The sequence below is a fragment of the Colossoma macropomum genome, unplaced genomic scaffold, assembly GCF_904425465.1.
Source record: "Colossoma macropomum unplaced genomic scaffold, Colossoma_macropomum, whole genome shotgun sequence".
NCBI lineage: Eukaryota > Metazoa > Chordata > Actinopteri > Characiformes > Serrasalmidae > Colossoma > Colossoma macropomum.
Genome location: NW_023494810.1, coordinates 11,176,660 through 11,196,479, shown reverse-complemented (window position 1 = coordinate 11,196,479; position 19,820 = coordinate 11,176,660). Strand labels below are relative to the sequence as shown.

The 19,820-nt window shown below is 37.0% G+C and overlaps 1 protein-coding gene across 1 annotated transcript; it reads right to left on the bottom strand.

The window, feature by feature from the left end:
* Window positions 1–8,896: 8,896 nt before the first annotated feature.
* On the bottom strand, window positions 8,897–15,645 carry pdhb (pyruvate dehydrogenase E1 subunit beta). The gene is made up of 10 exons (XM_036559689.1): window positions 15,577–15,645; window positions 15,428–15,487; window positions 13,675–13,782; window positions 13,499–13,561; window positions 12,366–12,401; window positions 11,944–12,229; window positions 9,915–10,025; window positions 9,715–9,806; window positions 9,486–9,627; window positions 8,897–9,357 (listed from the first exon to the last, which is right to left on the bottom strand). The coding sequence occupies exons 1-10, from the start codon at window positions 15,610–15,612 to the stop codon at window positions 9,212–9,214; spliced, it is 1,080 nt and encodes a 359-aa protein (XP_036415582.1). The 5' UTR covers window positions 15,613–15,645; the 3' UTR covers window positions 8,897–9,211.
* Window positions 15,646–19,820: the final 4,175 nt, after the last annotated feature.

Sequence of the window (19,820 nt, the reverse complement as noted above, 5' to 3'; positions counted from 1 at the left end):
CATCACTGAGAGGCATATTTTAGTCATATTTTTATGAGGTATCAGATGAAATACACGAATCACTTTCATACTTCCCCCCCCTCAGAAATCTCTGGATGCACTACTTTCAGTCTAATCTCTCTCATCTACGCAGAGGAGCAAGTAGTCAATTATTCATTCTCTGTGCATATTAGCTGAGGTTTTGCTCTTGCACAGTTAAAAGGGGCATCCTGTCCTTAAACTAGCATTACATGTTATTTGTTATGTTATTGTTGTGATGTAAAGTGACTCCAGTCACCCACACCAGTCTATTTGTTAAACAAATCACTTTATCTGTAAGTCTTACATATCATTTACGTCTAGCAAGTATTCTATCTCAAGATTTCAAAGAAGACTTCAGATGCTGGGTTCAGTTGGAGAAAAAAGGCTTTAATTTTTATTACAGGCAAAGTGCATTCAGCCTGGGCATTAGGCTCTTGACCAGGGGTCAGCAACATGTGGCTCTTTTACTGTCCTGTTGCGGCTCCACAACAGAATTAGATTTCTAGATAAAAATAAAATAATCCTCCTTTGCAGTAAAATAAAGCCCTGCTGCTGCTCGTTCAACACAGGTTTAACAATAAATGGTCTTAAGCGCTGGAGTTAATGTAGAACTGCTAATTCAGCCTTTAACCCTGAAGATTGGCGCGCAGACTGCTGGCCACCATAGCAACGGAGACAACAATGTCGCCTAGCTAGTAGCTAATGAAAAGATTTAAGATGAACATCGATAATTTGGAGACAAATAGACTTATTTGCATTTATAATCACTCCAGCTGGTTTCCTGACACGTTTAATCTGCAATGAGAAACTGAACACTAAACACTGAAAATTTGAAGATGAAATCAGCTTCTTGTTCGAATTCTCCCGTTGTACTCATTTAAGGTGGAACGGGGAAAATTCAACCAAGATGAGAAGCTGACTTCAGCCTCGTAAAAAGTCGAATGTTAGAAAATATTTTACGAGAAGCTATTCTATTCTTGCAGAAAAGTTTCCTGCCAGAGATGTGAGAAAAGCGGCTATAGCTGAGCTAAAGCTTAAAGCAGAGCAAAGTAAGTCTGTGTTTCGTTTATATTATGTTTACTAGCCTACACTATCACATTAGCACATACTGAGACATTTTTACAGCCAAGATGGCAAAACTGACATAAAATCTTGTGGTTCCCAAGGTGGTTTGATTTTTGTTGAAAGGACAGAATGGCTCTTCTTACATTTGGATTGCCGACCCCTGATCTAGACCCAAACGCGAATACAATGTACAGAGTTCCTTCTTTTTATACACTTTTCAGAGATCAGGTAATCCCCTCTCTCTCTTTTGATATGTCATAACCTGTTTTTCCCATCATTAAATTCGAGCCATTAAAAAGTTCTGTTGTCTTTTTCGTATCTAATCATTAGAAAGGGCAAACTGCATCTTTACCCATGTAAAGATGGTACCCAACAGCTCCCTTGGTGTTTATTAAACACCTGTTTATACACTGGCCTCTTTGTGGCTTAAGGCTCAAAGGATTCACCTGAAAGCCTCTGCTGCTTAGAAAAGTTCTGGTATTTTCCAACACACAGATAAAGTCTCAGGGGCTTTGCTGTCTTATGTACACTTTCAAATGTCTTATGTATGTACCTTTAATTAGTGATGTTCTTTTTCAGTCATCATGTTTGATTATTATGTTAGAAATTTTCATTTTATTGTGAGATTATGTAATATTCTGTAGTGCAGCGCTGCATCCCTCAGCCTTATCAGTTTAACAGAATGTATGATTTTGTATCCTTTTTCATCATCAGTGCTCTCTCACTACAATTCCCAACATGCATTGATCAAATACATCATTGGGAATCCCTGCTACGGCCTGGGAAATTTGGTTTTCCATAATATGGGCACTTAAATTCAAAGGGATAAAGAAATGGGGGTAAAAATGGTAATGTAAAAATGAATAATAACTGTTTTTGGTAAACACAAAAACCACACACGGGTGAAAAGTGGACCTCAGGGGGAAAAATAGAATAGACGACAATAAAAAGTAGGATACGGACCCGTTAGAGTAGCTTGAACATCATCGTCCTGTGGTTAGTCCCTTCACATTTGCCTGTCACCACCACTTTCTGTCTATGAGTCTGTTATTATGCAGCAGTGTCTGACTTTACTGAGCCGTGGCAATAACTCAGCGCGCTTATTGAAACTACAGCTTGGCCTGCGTGAGCTGAGTCTAAATCAGTCTTGCTATGTGGTTTGGACAGCTGTGAATGCTACAGGAAGAACTTGTACTTTTACTATTTTTATCTGAAGTCCATGAACAGAATAACAGAAACAGTAGCAATTTAGATTCAACAGCATCAGTCAAAGCCCACAAGTGATTAACAGTTCAGTTCATTGGTGTCATTTTGTCATTTGGTTGTGTGTTACTGCAACTGCAATAAAACGTGCTGTAAAAACTAAATTTTCGGTATAGAGGGGTTAGTTTTTAGTACAAACCCTATTCCAAAAAAGTTCGGACAGTATGTGAAATGCTAATAAAAACAGAAAGCAGAGATTAGTTAATTCGGTTTGATCTGTTTTAAAAAAAGGTACAAAAATATATTTTACCTTATGAACTTTATTTTTTTTTTCTAGATATACGTTCATTCCAAATTTGATGCCTGCAACACATTCCAAAAAAGTTGGAAGTGCATGTTTAACATGTTTGAGCACTTAATAATCATTTGAGGACTGAAGACACAAACTGATCTGGTTTTGAAAGTGAAATTTTTTGCCATTCTTCTGTTATACCAGTCTTCAGCTGCGCAAACAAATGGCCTTTGTTGTTGCATTTTGAGCTTAATAAGACACACATTTTCAACAGGAAACAGTTCTGGACTGCAGACAGGTCAGTCTAGCACCTGCAATCTCTGATTACGCAGCCATGCTGTTAAAACACTTGCTGCATGTTGACATTCCTGAAAAAGACGGTAACTAAAAGGCAGAATATGTTGCTCCAAACTGCGTTTAGTATTAATAGTGCCTTCACAGTGTCATAGCATGACATCACTGAGTTTCGAACTTTATGCTGGTATCAGTCTGGACAGAGAACATGACATCTGTTATTTATAGATGACATCTGTTATTTATAGATTTTTAGACACAATCTAAAAGGTTGACTCATTAGAGCACAATACAGGTTTCCACTGTGCATAAGTCCATTTCAGATAAGCTCAAGCCCAGAGAAGTCGGCAGCATTTCTGGATGTTGTTGATATTTGATTTCCACTGTGCATAGTACAGTTTTAACTTGCATTTGTGGAAGCAGTGATAGACAATGGTTTGTTAAAGTATTTCCAAGCTAATGAGGTGATTTCCATCACAGACGAATGCTGTTATTTAATGCAGTGCTTTTTGTGGGGTCAAAGATCACAAGCTTTCAAAATAGGTCGTTTGCCTTGGCCTTTACACACACAGATTTCTCTGGATTCACCGAATATTTTGATGATGATACGCACTGTAGAGCGTGAAATACCAAATCCTTGCAATTGCTTGCTGAGTAACATTATTTTTAAACTGCTGGATTTTTTGCTGTGTCCACTCACCGTCCACTCTATAAGACACTCCTACCTTGTTGGTCCACCTTTTAGATGCATAGTCAGAGACAGTATCTCATCTGCTGCTGGACAGTTTGTGTTGGTCATCCTCTAGTCCTTCCTCAGTGGTCACAGGACACTGTTGGCTGGATGTTTTTGGTTGGTGGACTATTCTCAGTCCAGCAGTGACACTGAGGCGTTTAAAAACTCCAGCAGCACTGCTGTGTCTGATCCACTCAGACCAGCGCAACACACACTAACACACCACCACCTGTCACTGGTGAGAATGATCCACCACCCAAATAATACCTGCTCTGTGGTGGTCCTGACCACTGAAGAACAGGGTAATGAAGTATACAGAGAAACAGATGGACTACAGTCTGTATACAGTCCAATATGGTCAGTGGAGCTGATAAAATGGACAATGAGTGTAGAAACAAGGAGGTAGACTTAATGAAGTGGCTGGTCGGTGTATTGTGTTGGGAGTCAAACAATTATTCAGAACAGATGGATGATCAAATTCTATATTATGAAAATGTTTAACAGTCTATTAGTATGAAGGGCAATCAGCTGGAATAACTGTAATTAAATTAATAATTAAAAAGCAGATTTACTTCCATTAGTCAGTGCATAAACACAAATAAGTACTATATGAGCTTCTGTATTTATTGATGGCATGTTTGTTAAGACAGATTCAAGTCTGTATTTTAAAAACTGGACATTTTTTCTTATGAAGGAAATCACAGTCCACACATTTCTAACTGATTCAGCCTTAAAACCTTCTGGCTTAGTGAATTTTCAGTGGTCAGATGTTCTTTTGTTATGCTAATCAAACTCCTCTCTATATGTAGTCGCGGCGGTGGGGGAGGTGCTGACCCAGGGTCATCAGCGCATAAACAGCAAGAACATGAATACAAGGTCTTCCTCGGGGTCAGAAAGTATCTCATGTTCCAAACATGAACCTTTCACACCATCATGAGCACAAAGAGAGATTACGGTTCTCTCATTTACATACAGCGAAAACATATTCTGCACATGTGGAGCCTCATTTATATAAACATTCGATCTGAAAATGATTGTAAAAATTTACATTTAAGTACTCTCTTAAAAAGGATGGTTCTTCAAGGGTTCTTAAGTAATGGGAATGGTTCTATTTAGAACCATTTCATGCTCAAATGGTTCTTTGCATAATGAAATTGTTCTTCAGATTGATGGAGAATGTGTTGTATATGGTTCTATAGAGAACCGTTTTTAAAATGTTCTATACAGCACCGAAAAGGGTTTTGCTATTGTTACAATAACCATATACAACACACTCTCCATCAATCTGAAGAACCATTTCACCAGGCAAAGAACCATTTAAACGTGAAACGGTTCTATATACACTCTTAAAAAAGATTTTCATCAAGGGTGCTTTAGTAGACAATGGTTCTATATAGAACCATGAAAATGAACACTCAAATTGCCATTTGCAACGGTTCTTTACATGGTGCAATGGTTCTTGGTGATTGATATAGAACCCTATAGACATTGTCACAACAGAAGGACCCTTTTTGGTGTTATATGAAACTAATTCAAAAAGGTTCTATATAGATGTCTACACACTTAAGTTCTTCAAGGGTTCATTAGTAAAGAAAATGGTTCTATATAGAACCATGAACATCCAAAGAACACTTTCCATGATTGAACAGTTCTTTGCATCGTGAAAAAGTTCTTCAGATTGATGGAGAATGTTCTATATAGAAGCGTTCTTCTATTGTTACGATGTCAGGCTTGTAACAGTAGAAGAACCCCTTTTTGACTCTATATGGAACCATTTTCAAAAAGGTTCTATACAGAACCATCTACAGCACATTGTCTGTCAATCTGAAGAATCCTTTCATGATACAAAGAACCATTTAATCATGCAAAGGGTTCTTTGAGTGTCTGTGGTTCTATATAGAACCATTTTCTTTGCTAAGGAACCCTTGAAGAGCCATCTATTTTAAGAGTGTATGGTTCTAAATCAACCCCTTGTGAAAACAGTTCTTTCTGCTATTGTTGCGTTGTTAAGCTTGCACACAAAAGAACAATCCTTTTTGGTGCTATATAGAACCATATACAGCACATTATCCATTAATGTGAAAAAATGTTTTCATGTTGCAAAGAACCCTTTAACCATGCAATAAGTTCTTTGAGTCTTCATGATTCTATATAGAACCATGTTTTTACTAAAGAACCATAATATGTAAGAGTGTGGAACTCATGGCCCTAAATAGAACCATTCCTTTTACTAAAGAACCCTTGAAGAACTATCTTTTTAAAGAGTGTAGTGAATTTGACATTGAAGTGTCCAAAGATGGACAGTTTTCCAACCTGACGTATAAACGGCAGTGCCGGTGTGCTACGTGCATTAGAACGTGCGACTTGTAAACATTGCATTTTTTAAAAATCAACTATGCTTAGAACTTACCTTAAGAACAAATTCAGGAAGAAATATATTTTATAGATTATCCAGTGGTCTGCAGTCTTGACAGTGTTGCTGGTAGACTCTTAAAAATTAAATTAAAATTTAATTAAAATAAGTGACCCTTATTAGTCCCACAGTGGGGAAATTTCACCTCCACATTTGACCCATCAGTGCAGTGGGCAGCCCTATCCATAGTGCCCAGGAAGCAGTTGGGGGTTAGGTGTCTTGCTCAAGGGTCACTTCAGTCATGTACTGTCAGCTCAGGGGATCAAACCGACAACCTTACGGTCACAAGGCTCCAGCCCACAAGTTCCCTAACCTCCAGCCCATGACTGCCCCAAATGAAGGGTTTTTTGATCTTTTAAGAAAAACTCACAACGGTTCTCAACATAATCTCCACCTGCAGTATCAGCCATAAATCCACACTCCTGAGAACTCCAGCTTCAATCGTGATCAACCTCACCCGATCCACCTATTTACTGCCTTCAGAAGTCTCTGATTAGCTGAAGGAGGTGTGAAACCTTTGGGGAGGTAAATGTCCAGGAGGAGGGTTGGTGACCACTGGTCTAATTTATTGTCTGTGCCAATCAAAAAGTGCTAGATGCAATATTTAAGTGAACACTTTCCATTATTGAAGCATTCTTTGCATCAGGAAAAGGTTCTTCAGATTGACAGAGAATGTGCCATAAATGGTTCTATACAGAACATTTTTGAAAAAGGTTGTTCTATTGTTCCAATGTCAGACTTGTTACAATAAAAGAACCCTGTTTTGGTGCTCTATAGAACCATTTTCAAAAACGTTCTATATAGACCATCCACAGCACATTCTCCATCAACCCGAAGAAGCCTTTCATAATGCAAAGAGCCCTTTTAATCATGCAAAGGGATCTTTGAGTGTTCATGATTCTATATAGAACCAGGTTCCTCAATAAAGAACCCTTAAAGAACCATCATTTTTAAGTGTGTATATGGTTCTATACAGAGCCTTTTTGAAAGGGGTTCTATATAGCACCAAAGAGGGTTCTTCTATTGTTACAATGTCAGGCTTGTTACAATAGAACCCTTTTCAAAAAGGTTCAATACAGAACCATCTATGGCGCATTCTCCACCAGTCTGAGGAACGCTGTCATGATGCAAAGAACCCTTTAATCATGCAAAGGATTCATTGAGTGTTCATGGTTCTATTTAGAACTATTTTCTTTACTAAAGAACACAATTTTTAAGTATGTATATGGTTCTATACAGAACTTTTTTGAAAAGGGTTCTATGTAGCACCAAAGAGGGTTCTTCAATTGTATACGATGTCAAGAAGGTTCAATACAGAACCATCTATAGCACATTCTCCATCAGTCTGAAGAACCCTTTCATGATGCAAAGAACCTTTTAATCATGCAAAGGGTTCTGTGCGTGTTCATGGTTCTATATAGAACCATTTTCTTTACTAAAGAACCCCTGAAAAAATGTCATTTTTGAGTGTGTATATGGTTCTATACAGAACATTTTTGAAGAGTTCTATATAGCACCACAAGAGGGCTCTTCTATTGTTACTTAGCAGTCTTATTACAACAGAATAACTCCTTTTTGAATGCCCATAGTTCTGTATGGAACCAGGCTCTTTACTAAACAACCTTAAAGAACCATCATTTTTAAGTGTGTAGTGCTGTTCTGTGAAATGTAGCACAGTATTCTGGTGGAACTTTATTTTGTTCCTCTAAACTCATGGCTGTGATAAGAAGGAACAAAACTTAGCTCAACTTCAAGGAACCATTTAGAGCCACTCAGTCTCAGTCCTGACCTCAGTGACCTCTTTTAGTAAACGAAGAGAACCTTATGAAATAAGGTTCAACACATCCCTACAGAGCACCGACCGTTCTTCAAAATAGTGCAATTTGTTTCCTCTGAATTTTCTTTCTGCTGCTCCAAGTTTCCTCAGCGTAGCTTTAAGAGCCGCTACACGACGGTAGTTTATATTTTCATTCTTGCTCTCCAGCTGTGAGTCCTGCTCTGTGAAGGTCTCTCGCCTTCCAACTGACCAGAAACTCCCTGGATAATTATGAAAAAATGACCAAATTCCTTCTATTCAACATCCATGTTTCTATTTTCTGTGGTGTGAAAGAGCTTTTTTACTAAAGTCCTGAGAGTCCATGAGATACTTATAATTTTCTGAATTGTTATGGCTTAATTATCTTGTGATCTTAAGTTATCTTGAGATCACAAGATAATTAAGTCATAATCAAGATAACTTATCTTGAGATGACAAGTCACAATTTAATTATCCTGTGATTGAGATAACTTGAGATCATGACTTTTCTTGTGATCTCAAGATAATTATCTTGTGATCAAGTTGAGTCATGATCTCAAGATAACTTCGTCGTAATGAAGATAGTTATCTTGAGATCACAATATAAGTATCCGGTGGTCTTGAGATAAAAGTTAATAATTAAGTCATAACTCGATCACAAGATCACAAGATAACTGTCTTGTGATCTCAAGATAAAGTTGTTCTCCTAAGATCATAAGATAATTAGGTCATGATCGCAAGGTAACAATTTTTGTCTTGAGATCACAAGATATGTCACAATTATTCAGTGACCCTGAGATAACTTGAGATCTAGTTGAGATCTAGTCATGATCTCAAGATAACAGTGCGATCACCGTTATCTTGAGATCACTGTTTAACTATCCTGTGATCGAGATAAAAGTTATGTTGAGATCAGAACACAATTAAGTCATGCTCTCAAGATAAGAATCCAGAAAATGATAACCCTGGATTAATGGCCTCTCTGGACTTCTGTACTTTTCCGGCTCACTGTAAGTGGGATGTTTTAGCACCAATGGATTTTTCTCAGTTCTTCATAAACGAGTCACGTTTACAGAGTGATAAAATGTTTTCAGTTGTATTTATATTTTGCAGATTAATGCACAATATTACTCACCCATCCATAATAAATATCCCAAAACAAACCATCTTATCTTGTGAGATATAAGAATTCATTTCCCAAATACAGGGTGGTGCCCATCATTGATGGATCAGCTGAGACCCAGCTTGTAACAGAAAGACCGCTGTACATTTGAGACTCTGAACTACACTTATATCCTCTCCAGGTACAACTTGGTAGACGAGGAACATCAGGTGCTTGTTGGGCCGTATTTCTTGAAAGGGTTGAGTGGAAAAAGTGTTTTACAAGCTATGATATTACACATTTAATGTCTTTTTGACTGAAAAGATGATATCCTTGATTTGCGGTAAGCTGTTGTCTTCCAGAATCTTGGCATACGGCATTGGGATGTCCACTCCAGTCACTCTGATAGCGGGGGCATCTAGGTAGTTGAATGCTGGACCTACAGTTAGAAAGCAGACAAGACAGGATTGTGTATCGTATACTGTACAGATGGAGGCCTAATGACCTTTCAATGCGCAATGCTACTCCATAAAATTCAGTGAAGTAAAACCCAGAATGACAGTTTACCCTCCATAATTCTGGCACAAATCTCAGCCCCGACACCAAACTGGGGCCAGCCTCCCTCCACAGTTATCAGGTGGTTGGTTTTCATCACGCTGGCTTCAATTGTCTCCACATCAAGCGGTCTGATGGTGCGGAGGTTGATAACCTGCAAGTAAGTTGCAAATCAGTCAGCATATCAAAATTAAGAAAACGAAGGCTAAAAGCAACTGAGCAGAACATTCGTGAAGCTCACCTCACATTCAATACCCTCTTTGGCCAAAACAGCAGCAGCATCAAGACAATGACTAACCATTCGGGAATGCGACACAAGTGTGATGTGGTTTCCTGTGTAGAAACACAGATATAATCTTTAAGTTCTACTTTGGATGAGCTGAAATACTAAAATTTGACTTTTTTGCCTTGGGGAGAGCATCAGACTGTGGCATTACCTACCTTGTCTTTCGACCTTCGCCTTTCCAATGGGGATGGTGAAGTCTTTCGACAGGGCTTGTTCAGACATCTCAAAGGCCACTCCATACATCAATTCATTTTCCAACACCACCACTGTTTGAGAACACAGAGGATGAAACTGCTAAACTGTATTACAGTAAAAAAAAAAAATCTACACTTAATATCAGTTTGTTAAATATTTTATGAAACTCTGGCCTGAATTAAGTAGGAGTTTCTTGCGCGTTTGTTCGTTATGTTGGTTTTGAAGCGCTGCCTTCTGTTAACACTGTAGAAACTTGCTAATGTAGGTTTCTTTACAGTGGTGGTGATAGGAACCACGGGGTCACCACGTCTACAACACAAATATAGCCATTTTATTTACTATCCAAATCCACCAGTGGACCTACATGAGTCTTCTGAGTTTCATATGCTGATGATGGTAAAATAGTGGAAAATCAAAGGTTGAGTGAGACATCTGAGTCAAACTGGCAATTAGGGCAACGAACCTTTAAGCCAAAGCTAGCCCTTATATCCAAACCCAAGAGTCTGATATTCCCCTGATTAATTAAAAAAAAAAACTCTGCTGATGAAGCTTTAAAAAGTTAAAATCTCTCAGACTCCATGTTCTTTAGTTAACCCTTTTGTTGCCATATGAAAGCTAAAGCAGAGAGCTAATAGCAGGTTTTACAGTGATCTGGCTGTGTGTTTGTGCTGTATTTCTGGGTTGTGAAATGTTAGAGCTGATTTCTCTCACTCTGGCTTGTGATCGCAGGTTCTTCTGAGTGATCTGGTGTGTGAATCATGTCACTATTTTTAACCCTTTGTTTGTAATATGAAGACTAAAAGCAGAGATATATTATAGTAACAGTAGCGAGTGGGTTTTGGGTGATTTTGGAGCTGGATTGCTGGCTGATGGATGGTCACAGGTGGATGAAATCACTCTGGATTGTAAGGTCAGAGTCTGATGAGTGATCTGATGTGTGAATCATGTCACTGTTTTAACCCTCTGTTGAAATATGAAGGCCAAAAAGCAGAGCAACAATAAGAGAATGTTGGGTGGTTTTCCAAGCCAAATTACTCACTGATGCTGACATCAGAGCTCAATGACATCATGCTAACTAGTTAGGGGTGGGTCTGCTGAACATCCTGATATGTGGATCATGTCTGTAGCTTAAACCATTCTGAAGTTATGAAGATTAGAAGTTGCCTATGGTTTTGCTCGTAAAATTGCAGGCTTTGGGTCCTAAGGGTTAAACAGCTTGTTTATGATTAGCTACAGTGGCACTCTCTTTCAAAAACAATTATAGGATTACTCATATATATATATATATATATATATATATGACACACATCTAATTTACTAATATCTAACCTAACTCTTTCAAGAGAATTCAGCAAAATTTAAACTGGTAATTTTCAGTGATTTTCATAATAGTTGGGCTTCCATCCACATTTTTATGCGCACTTCGACATACTGAATAAAAATGATTCGCTTTGCCGGAGGTGGATATATTATTTGCTGATAAAGAAGTAAAGTTACAAATTACTATGGATACATATTTGCTGATGATTCTGATTTGCTCGACCGCACCTACAAAACATGAAAGAAGGCTGCAGGTAATCAAAAGATAACTAGCTTTTCAAAGAAGAAACCACAAAACTGATTTTAGATTATAAACAGATACCTTAAGCCTTTTTATTATGACAGGGCATTTTGTCTTTGCGCTCTTACAATGTAAAATACAGCTATAAAATGAAACAAGAGCAGAGATAAGCTGCCTAATAAAGTTTCTCTGTAAACTTGCTATTTATCTGAATTGCTTTTATGGACATGATGTAAAGAGTTTTGTTCTCGTGATGGAAACTCAAAGTCCAATCTGCTTAAATTTAATTCAACAACTGAATGCAACGGGATGCTTCCATGAAACAAGGGCTAAAGGCCACAGCTAATTTGCTGGAAATCAATCAAGCAAGCAAGAAAGAGAAGGTTAAAATCCTCATGTTAAATATCAAGGCACAAGGTCAGTCATACCTGGGTTGTCGTCTCGAATGGCTGATTTCAGAAGACCCCTGGCGTCCTCCGAATTCCAAGGGCTTACAACCTTCAGACCAGGGCAATGTCCATACCAGGCTGCAAAGCACTGGGAGTGCTGGGCCGCAACACCTGCAGAAGCACCGTTGGGCCCACGAAACACGATCGGGACAGGCTGCAGACCAGCGGACATATAGTATGTCTTTGCTGCAGAGTTGATGACCTGGTCAATGGCTTGCATGGAGAAGTTGAAAGTCATGAATTCACAGATGGGCCTAAGACCAGCCTGAAAACAGAGAACAAATAATTTAACAAAACTTAATTGTTTATTCGTTACTTTAACACAGAATTTTACATTGAAAAGGACCCAGTATAGTAAACAGGGTTCCATAATCACCTTGGAAAAAAGTGAACCAACTCACCATGGCAGCACCTACAGCAATACCTGCAAAACCCATCTGTATGAAAAAACAAGGCAAAAAAGACAATTTTTAATTACAGTTGTATAATTTGTATCACCACTATTTACAGTTCTGGTTGGTTCTGTTTATGTGACCTAGCAGACGTCACTGCCTGGCGAGCACATTAATTCAAGCATAGACAGGATGGCATAATCAGGACTTGCCTTTGCAGAAACTGCCTTATTTTCCTAAATAGCCAATTTCATACTAATTGGAGTGACTTTCTTTGCTGAAAGTCACATCTGATTGCAATTAATGAAACGTTTCCCACTCGGGATTGAGAAAGGCCACTGCTAACTTGCAGGCAAGTCATGCAGGAAAAAAATACAATAGTTACTCAGAAGACTTGCTGAAAATATTCTGTGCGAAATACCTCCATTTCTGCTGTTAGCCAAAATGAATAACACAAATGGAAAAAAATTCTAATAACACAAATGACTGAATTCAATCACGACCAGTTATTACAGTACAATGGAAAAACAAAATATCACATTTTCCCAGTGGCATGAAATATAATCAGATATATGACCATTTTCAGAATTTATCATGCTGTACGCACATACATAAACTATCGTTCAAAAGTTTGAGATCATTCTAACATTCACAGGTTTCACATAATTAACAGAAAAAGTGCTCTCCAGAATAATCATGTCGTAGGTTTTAATAAAATTAAAATCCAGCATGTTTACTTTTTCAGAATTCAAGCTGACAAAAGTGGCTGTAAATACATATTGGCAGTATTTCAATTAATAACTTACATGGATTACTTAATAAAATGTCTAAAGATTCCTTTTAATGTCTGGTTGATAATATTTGAATCTATATTGTTTTTTGTTATATTTTTGTTTTATATTGTTTTTACTGTATATAAAATAAGGACTATTACAACAAGTGATTATAAACTTTTGAACAGTAGTCCAAATTGCTCAATAAACTAAAGCATGCATGATTTTATTTGCTCAGTGCACAAAAGATAAGCATTTCTGCCCACTGGGGGAAAAAAAATAACATTGCAAAATAATGATGAGAATAGTATGAAGCAACAACCAGCACAGTTAAAATTTGGAATGACTCATTGGTTAATTCTTGCTCACCTCTGTAATGGGTGTGTCAATGATGCGTTTATCTCCATACTTCTTCCAGAGTCCTCTGCTCACCTGTATTGAAACATTTACAGTATAATTTGAGCACAATAACAAGAACGAAAGAAAAAAAAACTTGCAAACTCTTGAAGACTGGAGAGAGTCTCAAAAATACTACACTTATTAACCTTGTAGGCACCATCATACTGTGCAACTTCTTCTCCAAGCAGGAACACGCGCTCATCCCTCTCCAGCTCCTCATCCATCGCCTGGTTGAGCGCATCTCTAACCGTCACCTGCAGCAGTTGAAAATCTTTCATTTATCCAAAACCACCAGTGAGTGTATACAGGTTTAAGTTGTTGTATGTAATTTAAATGTATTATTGCCTCACAATCTTTTTTTAGGCCAAAACTATTGTAAAACAATGCCTCAGCCATCAGACATGAGGATTCATAACTATTTCACGTAATAACTTTCTGTGAAGGAGCTTTTAGAGGTGGACATGTTTTATTACAAAAAGAGCATAGTTTAACTGGATTTAGTGAAGTGCAGCGTACGAAACTGGTATTGATGGCAGTTTTTATACATGGCACTAATAGTACATTGTGTCTGTCTGTCAAAATAACTTTATGAGTACTGTGTATCGTGAAAGGACTGTCATATATCTTTCTCCATATCGTCCACACCTAATAGATGCTTCAGACTGTTTCAAAAAATTTTAAAACCCACAAAAACAAATGGTTAGTGATCAAAATACAGCACATGGCACCTTTCGCCATCATTTTAAGAGAAAAAAACAAACTGAACTGTTTTTTGATTGAAGTCCAATCAAAACAAGAGATATCAGGTTTGAATTTAAAGATCACAACCTTGAAATTCATCAATATCATCCAGTACTGACTACATAAATTACTGAGTGACTCAGCTGTCAGTATGGAAGCCCATTTCTGCCACTATGAAAATGTATAACCATTTAGTAAGTCATAATAATGTGAAAGTTTTCCATAATTATTAGTTAGTATCTCATAATTATGACTTGCTATCTCATAGTAATGAGACTCTCACAATGACTTAGTATTTCATAATTTTGATTGATGTTCTCATAATCATGAGTTATTATCTCATAATAAAGAGATTCAATCTCATAGTTATGGCATGGCATCTCATAATTACATCTTAAAATCTCATAATTATGACTTAGCATCTCATAATAATGACATACTATGACATTATTACGACTTACAATATCAATTATGACTTACCATGTCATATTAATAACAACTATCACATATTTATGACTTCTATCTCATACTTAAGACTTAGCATCTCAATTACGACTTGGCATCATATAATTATAACGTACTATCCAATAATGATGGCTCACTAGCATCTCAGTTTTGACTTTCACATAATTCTGACTTTGTATCTCACTGTAATGAGATTCAATCTGATAATTATGACTTATTTCTTCATAATTATGAGATAGTAAGGTATTACTATGAGACACTATGAGATAACGAGTCATAATTATGGAAAACGTGCTCGTTATTGTGATTTACTACAGGGCTATGTATGTTTTTTTTCAGTGGCGGAAACGGGTTTCCACATAAATCTGATATTCATGCTACACTGACAATCACTGAGTTTCACTGACAGCTCGGGTAGCTGAAGAGCACAGCTAACTTAGCTAAAACTGTAAGCTTGAGGAGCGCCGAGTTAGCCACACAGCTAACACAGCTCTGCCGGGTAGGCGAATAAATGACTTCGTCGTCAGTCATACGATAAATATGATATTAATCGCCTCGTTAATGTATATCAGTTGTCGGTTTTCACGCTGCAGTCCTCTCGGAGGACTTATTTTCCGCCTCTGTCTCTCCTCCTGTCCGAACATGTTAACGCCAACTTAGCTCGCTAACGAAGGTTGGAGCATCACATCAAACCTGCACAGCAGCCGGCGAAGACTTGTGAAACTCCCTCCGGAGAACGGCCGAAACGGCATTCTGCGAAGAAGAAAACAGACAGAACGGTTCATTTCAAAACACTCACTTCTTTACTTTAAGAACCAGACAGTTAAATAGTCGATATTTACCTTTCCAGAGCGGAGAAAGCACCTCAGCGACGCCATGTCGGCTCTGTCCCTCCTGTCCTCTATTTTGGAGGCGTCACTACAGTGATGTCATGCGATTTCAGTGTCCAATGAGAAGATGGGATGCTCAAAAACAGCCAATCACAGGCGGTCTCCTGTCTGGACGTCACCAAATGGAAACGGCGCGTTAGGAAATCCAAGGGCAAGGAAGCAACTGACTTGTGGCTGCTGCCATTTTCTGTGAAGTAGTACTTAAAGAGAAATTGCCATCGATTTACCAGAATTTCTGCATAATTAAATCTTTAAGATGCAAACTAAGTCGTTCAGAGTGGTTTGGTGTGAAATGCTCCGTTTTAGAGAAATTTACCGAGTCAGTATTGTTCACAGTGGTGGTGATAGGAACCAGACGTCCGCCTCTAAAAGCTACTACATGAAATGGCTATAAATACACTGAAACAATGTTAACCTGAAATGTATTTTAATCAATTTAATATAATCTATTTAGGGCAGAGGGATCTATGCAGGGTGTTATGAGGCAAAATAGTCCCCAAAGAAAACTTTTTTTATTTTACCATCAGCAACATCACATCTAAAACTCAGAAGACACGTGTAGGTTCACTAGTGGTTTTTCAATGGTAAATAAATTTCGCTGCTGTCGGAAGAAAACCTTGTATCTCCAAAATGGTTACGTTACAGGAGAAGGAAAAAACTTCCTTTACTTTAATGTAAGTCAATGGAACCAGACTTTTTTCCAAGTCATTTTGGGCCATTTCTTTTAGCCCATTCATCATGAAATTTAAAGGGTAACAGGTATTTTCAAATATTCAGAAACTGAAAAATGTGCTGTCTGTGTTTCCCTTTAATATTCCTCCTTAATTGTTTGAACTATGCAAACTGAACAAAAACAGTTTAGTATGAAATTAAAAAGCACAAGATGTGATCCTTTGGATGCCTGTTTTTGTTGGAGGAATATGACTTTATGTTCGGTATTCCTTCATTTTAGCTCCATATTTACAATAACAAAGATTAAAGGGCCCATATCCTATATTTTCTTATATTTTATCTTTCCCCATTATGTCCATACATAACATTTGTGCAGATTTATGCACCAAAGATTCCTCCCTTTATCTTTGAATGAAACAGGTTGTTTTTGTTACCGTGCCTTTAAAACTGATATATGTAAATAAGCTAGGTTCTGATTGGCTGCCCTGTACTGTGCCTCATTTAAAAAGCAGTCCAGGCTGTAAAACATATTATAGTTAATTATTACATCCTTTCATATTTTACAAACAAAACATTGAATCTGTTTTCCATCCTTCATTTCATTACATTAAAATACTTTTTTAGAAAATATTTCTTTTAATATACATTTTAAATATTCATATTGAGAATACTACACATTTGAGTAATATTTGTTGAACATTTTGACCTCAAGGTGGAGCTTCTTAAACTGCATGCAGATTAGTTAATTAATCATAAGTTTGATAGAAAAAAAAACTGAAAAAAGAAAATTTGCATTTAAAATACAAACGATTTCAAAGATCAGATATTTTTTTCTTCAAAATGGAACGATAATCATTTCTGTACTTTCAGTTCTGTCACTCTCTAAGTGGCTTGTTTTGGTCTTAATTTAACTTGTGTGTGGAGTCTCTTCATTACTGTAACTGAATTTGTCCCTGTATTTATTTTTATGTTAATTTAAAGTGAAAATAAGTTAATAAATCCTCAACAAAACAAATATGACATGTTTTGCATTTTTGTGGACAATTTCTAATGTGCCAAGTTCAACATATGGGGGGAAAAAACATTAAAAAAAACAATATACTGCACCATAACTTTTGCACACAATTTGTTATATTTTCTTCTAATATGTTAAATATGTAAAAAAGTAAAGAGTAAATGTGCATTAAAATGTGCAGAAGTGTGTTGTCTGTAGAGCAGGGGTGTTGAGCCCCAAAATGGGCCATATTAAAAAATCTCAGCAAATCTGTGGGCCAGCTGTGGTTTTATTTCATTTTTACCTACCATTTTGCCATGACCCCAACAGGCCATTGTTGGCTCTGCATACTTTAACTATTCAAAAATAATTTTAAATAAAAATAAACTGTGTTATATAAACCAGTAGGCTACATTAGTGGCAGATAACTTAAACCTGTTTAAACGTCCCCAGGATGTAGGATTTTAAAACTGCTTATTTATTTAAACTAGACACCAGGCTTTTTGTGTAACTACTGGCCCAAAGATTGTTGTTGGAGGAAGGGAGTCGGTGCGCACATTATGTTGCAGTGCATGCTGTGGACTGAAGTGCATTTCAGGGTGAAATGGGCTAATAATAACAGAAAATTTAATTAATTTCGCCGAATAGGACTGTGTCAGGGGCCTGACTTGGCCTGCGGGGCTTGTGTTTGACACATGGGCTGTAAATGTTCACTTATTCTTCACTTAGAAAATCAACAAAACATGGACCAGGGGCGCCCAAACTTTTGCACACGACTGTATATGGATTTCACTTTGACCTGAAATACTGAGACTATTAGTTTACATGACAAAATTCAGCACAAGCATCTGTACGCTGACATTTAATACAAAACACACGTTCGGACAAACTGAACACAAAGTGAAGAACATTCCATCATTTTTACTTGAATTATCACAACTGAAAGCACAAAAACACCATTCTGTTAAAATAGTGTCAACACAAGTCTTTTTTTTTTTTAACAGGGAAAACAAGAACATGGTTCTGCTTGTTAGAAACTGTTTAAGGATGCACACCTCCAGTGCTTCCAGCAGTGGTTGTGGCAAACGCACAGTCGTCTTCAGTATTAACCGTCTCCCCTACACTACAGCGTCTTTAATGACGTAATGAAATCTCATGTAAACTTTACACCTCTGTTCAAGACCACTTTTTAACAAGAAGTGGTAAAGTGCTGCAGAGAAACTGATTTTCCTTCCCCAGTATAATTCACTTCTGAGCTCAACGTGTGGCCTACAGGTTCCATCAAAAACCTTTCAGCTGTTTGTTTTGTCTGCAGTGCAAAATGTATGGACGTATATACACAGACAGGCTGATGATTACATGAATATGATTTTTGCTATACAAATTATTCTCGCTAACCTTCCAGTCCACCAGGTGTCGTAGTACTTTGTCCTGAATAAACAAGGATTCTAGGATTCTTTCAAATTACTGTTCCCCGTACCTGTGCAAAAATAAGGATGTTTTTAGGGTGATTTTACTCAACCAGGCTCCGCCCACAAACGCCTTCTATTGTAGCTACTATGAGGCAAATTAAACAAATCAGAGAAACTTTACAGATAGTTGACCGCACTTTGCAAAATAGCTACATTAAGAGTGAGTCAAAATGACATTTCTCATAGATGTGTGAAGGATCACATTTTTAGGATAGACTAGGGGTATTTTTTCCTCGTGCAATTGATCTAATGTTAGTATGCGGGCAAAATCTATTTCATTGTTTTATTTTTGTTATTTTTCAATCTGCCTAGTTTTGATTAGCTAAAACAACTTAGTCCAGCCCAGTTCTGAGGTTTGGAATCACTCGTTATAGTAATGCTTTGTATTATTTTATACACAATAACAATTAAAATATAGACTGAAGTCTTATAAACTACATGGCAAAAGGTATGTTTAGATGTTTTAATAAATATCTCAAAAATGTTGAGTAAGGGTGTAATAATTATTTCAATACATAGCGAAAAATGTGAATCGAAATTTAAAACTATCACTGTTTGAAACCACAAACCTGAGCATAAACATATTTTCAGGCCATCCTTAATTCTGATGTATCCAAAAATATATTGTATCTAGACACCATTGTATCATATTAACCCAAATCATTACATCCCTAATTTTAAGTTATTTTATACAATAAATTAGAAACTGTAATTATCTATTAACAATTTTTTCATGTCAGGCTATCTACCCCTAGACATTCTGGAAGTTAAATTAATTGTAACGTTATTCTTGATGCTATTTACATTCACCTATGTCTCTGTTAGTCATTCTGGACAATCTAACATTTCTTTATTTTTCCTGAATCACATGCAAAATTTTGGGATGCTTTGTTGACTTTCTAAGTGAAAATAAATGAACATCCTCTACAGAGAACACACTTCTGCACTTCTGCACAATTTAAAGCACAATTACTGTTTATTTGCTAATTTTAACCCAGAATGTGGTCTGTGCAAAAGTAAGATCTAATATATTAATAGAAATTGTAAACTAAAATTAG

Excerpts from the sequence above, each read along its gene's own strand:
- pdhb (XM_036559689.1), bottom strand. The coding sequence starts at position 15,612 with ATGGCGTCGCTGAGGTGCTTTCTCCGCTCTGGAAAG. Across the intron at positions 13,562-13,674 it reads AGTATGATGGTGCCTACAAG|GTGAGCAGAGGACTCTGGAA; the intron begins GTTAATAAGTGT and ends GTTTCAATACAG. Across the intron at positions 12,402-13,498 it reads TTGACACACCCATTACAGAG|ATGGGTTTTGCAGGTATTGC; the intron begins GTGAGCAAGAAT and ends TTTTTCATACAG.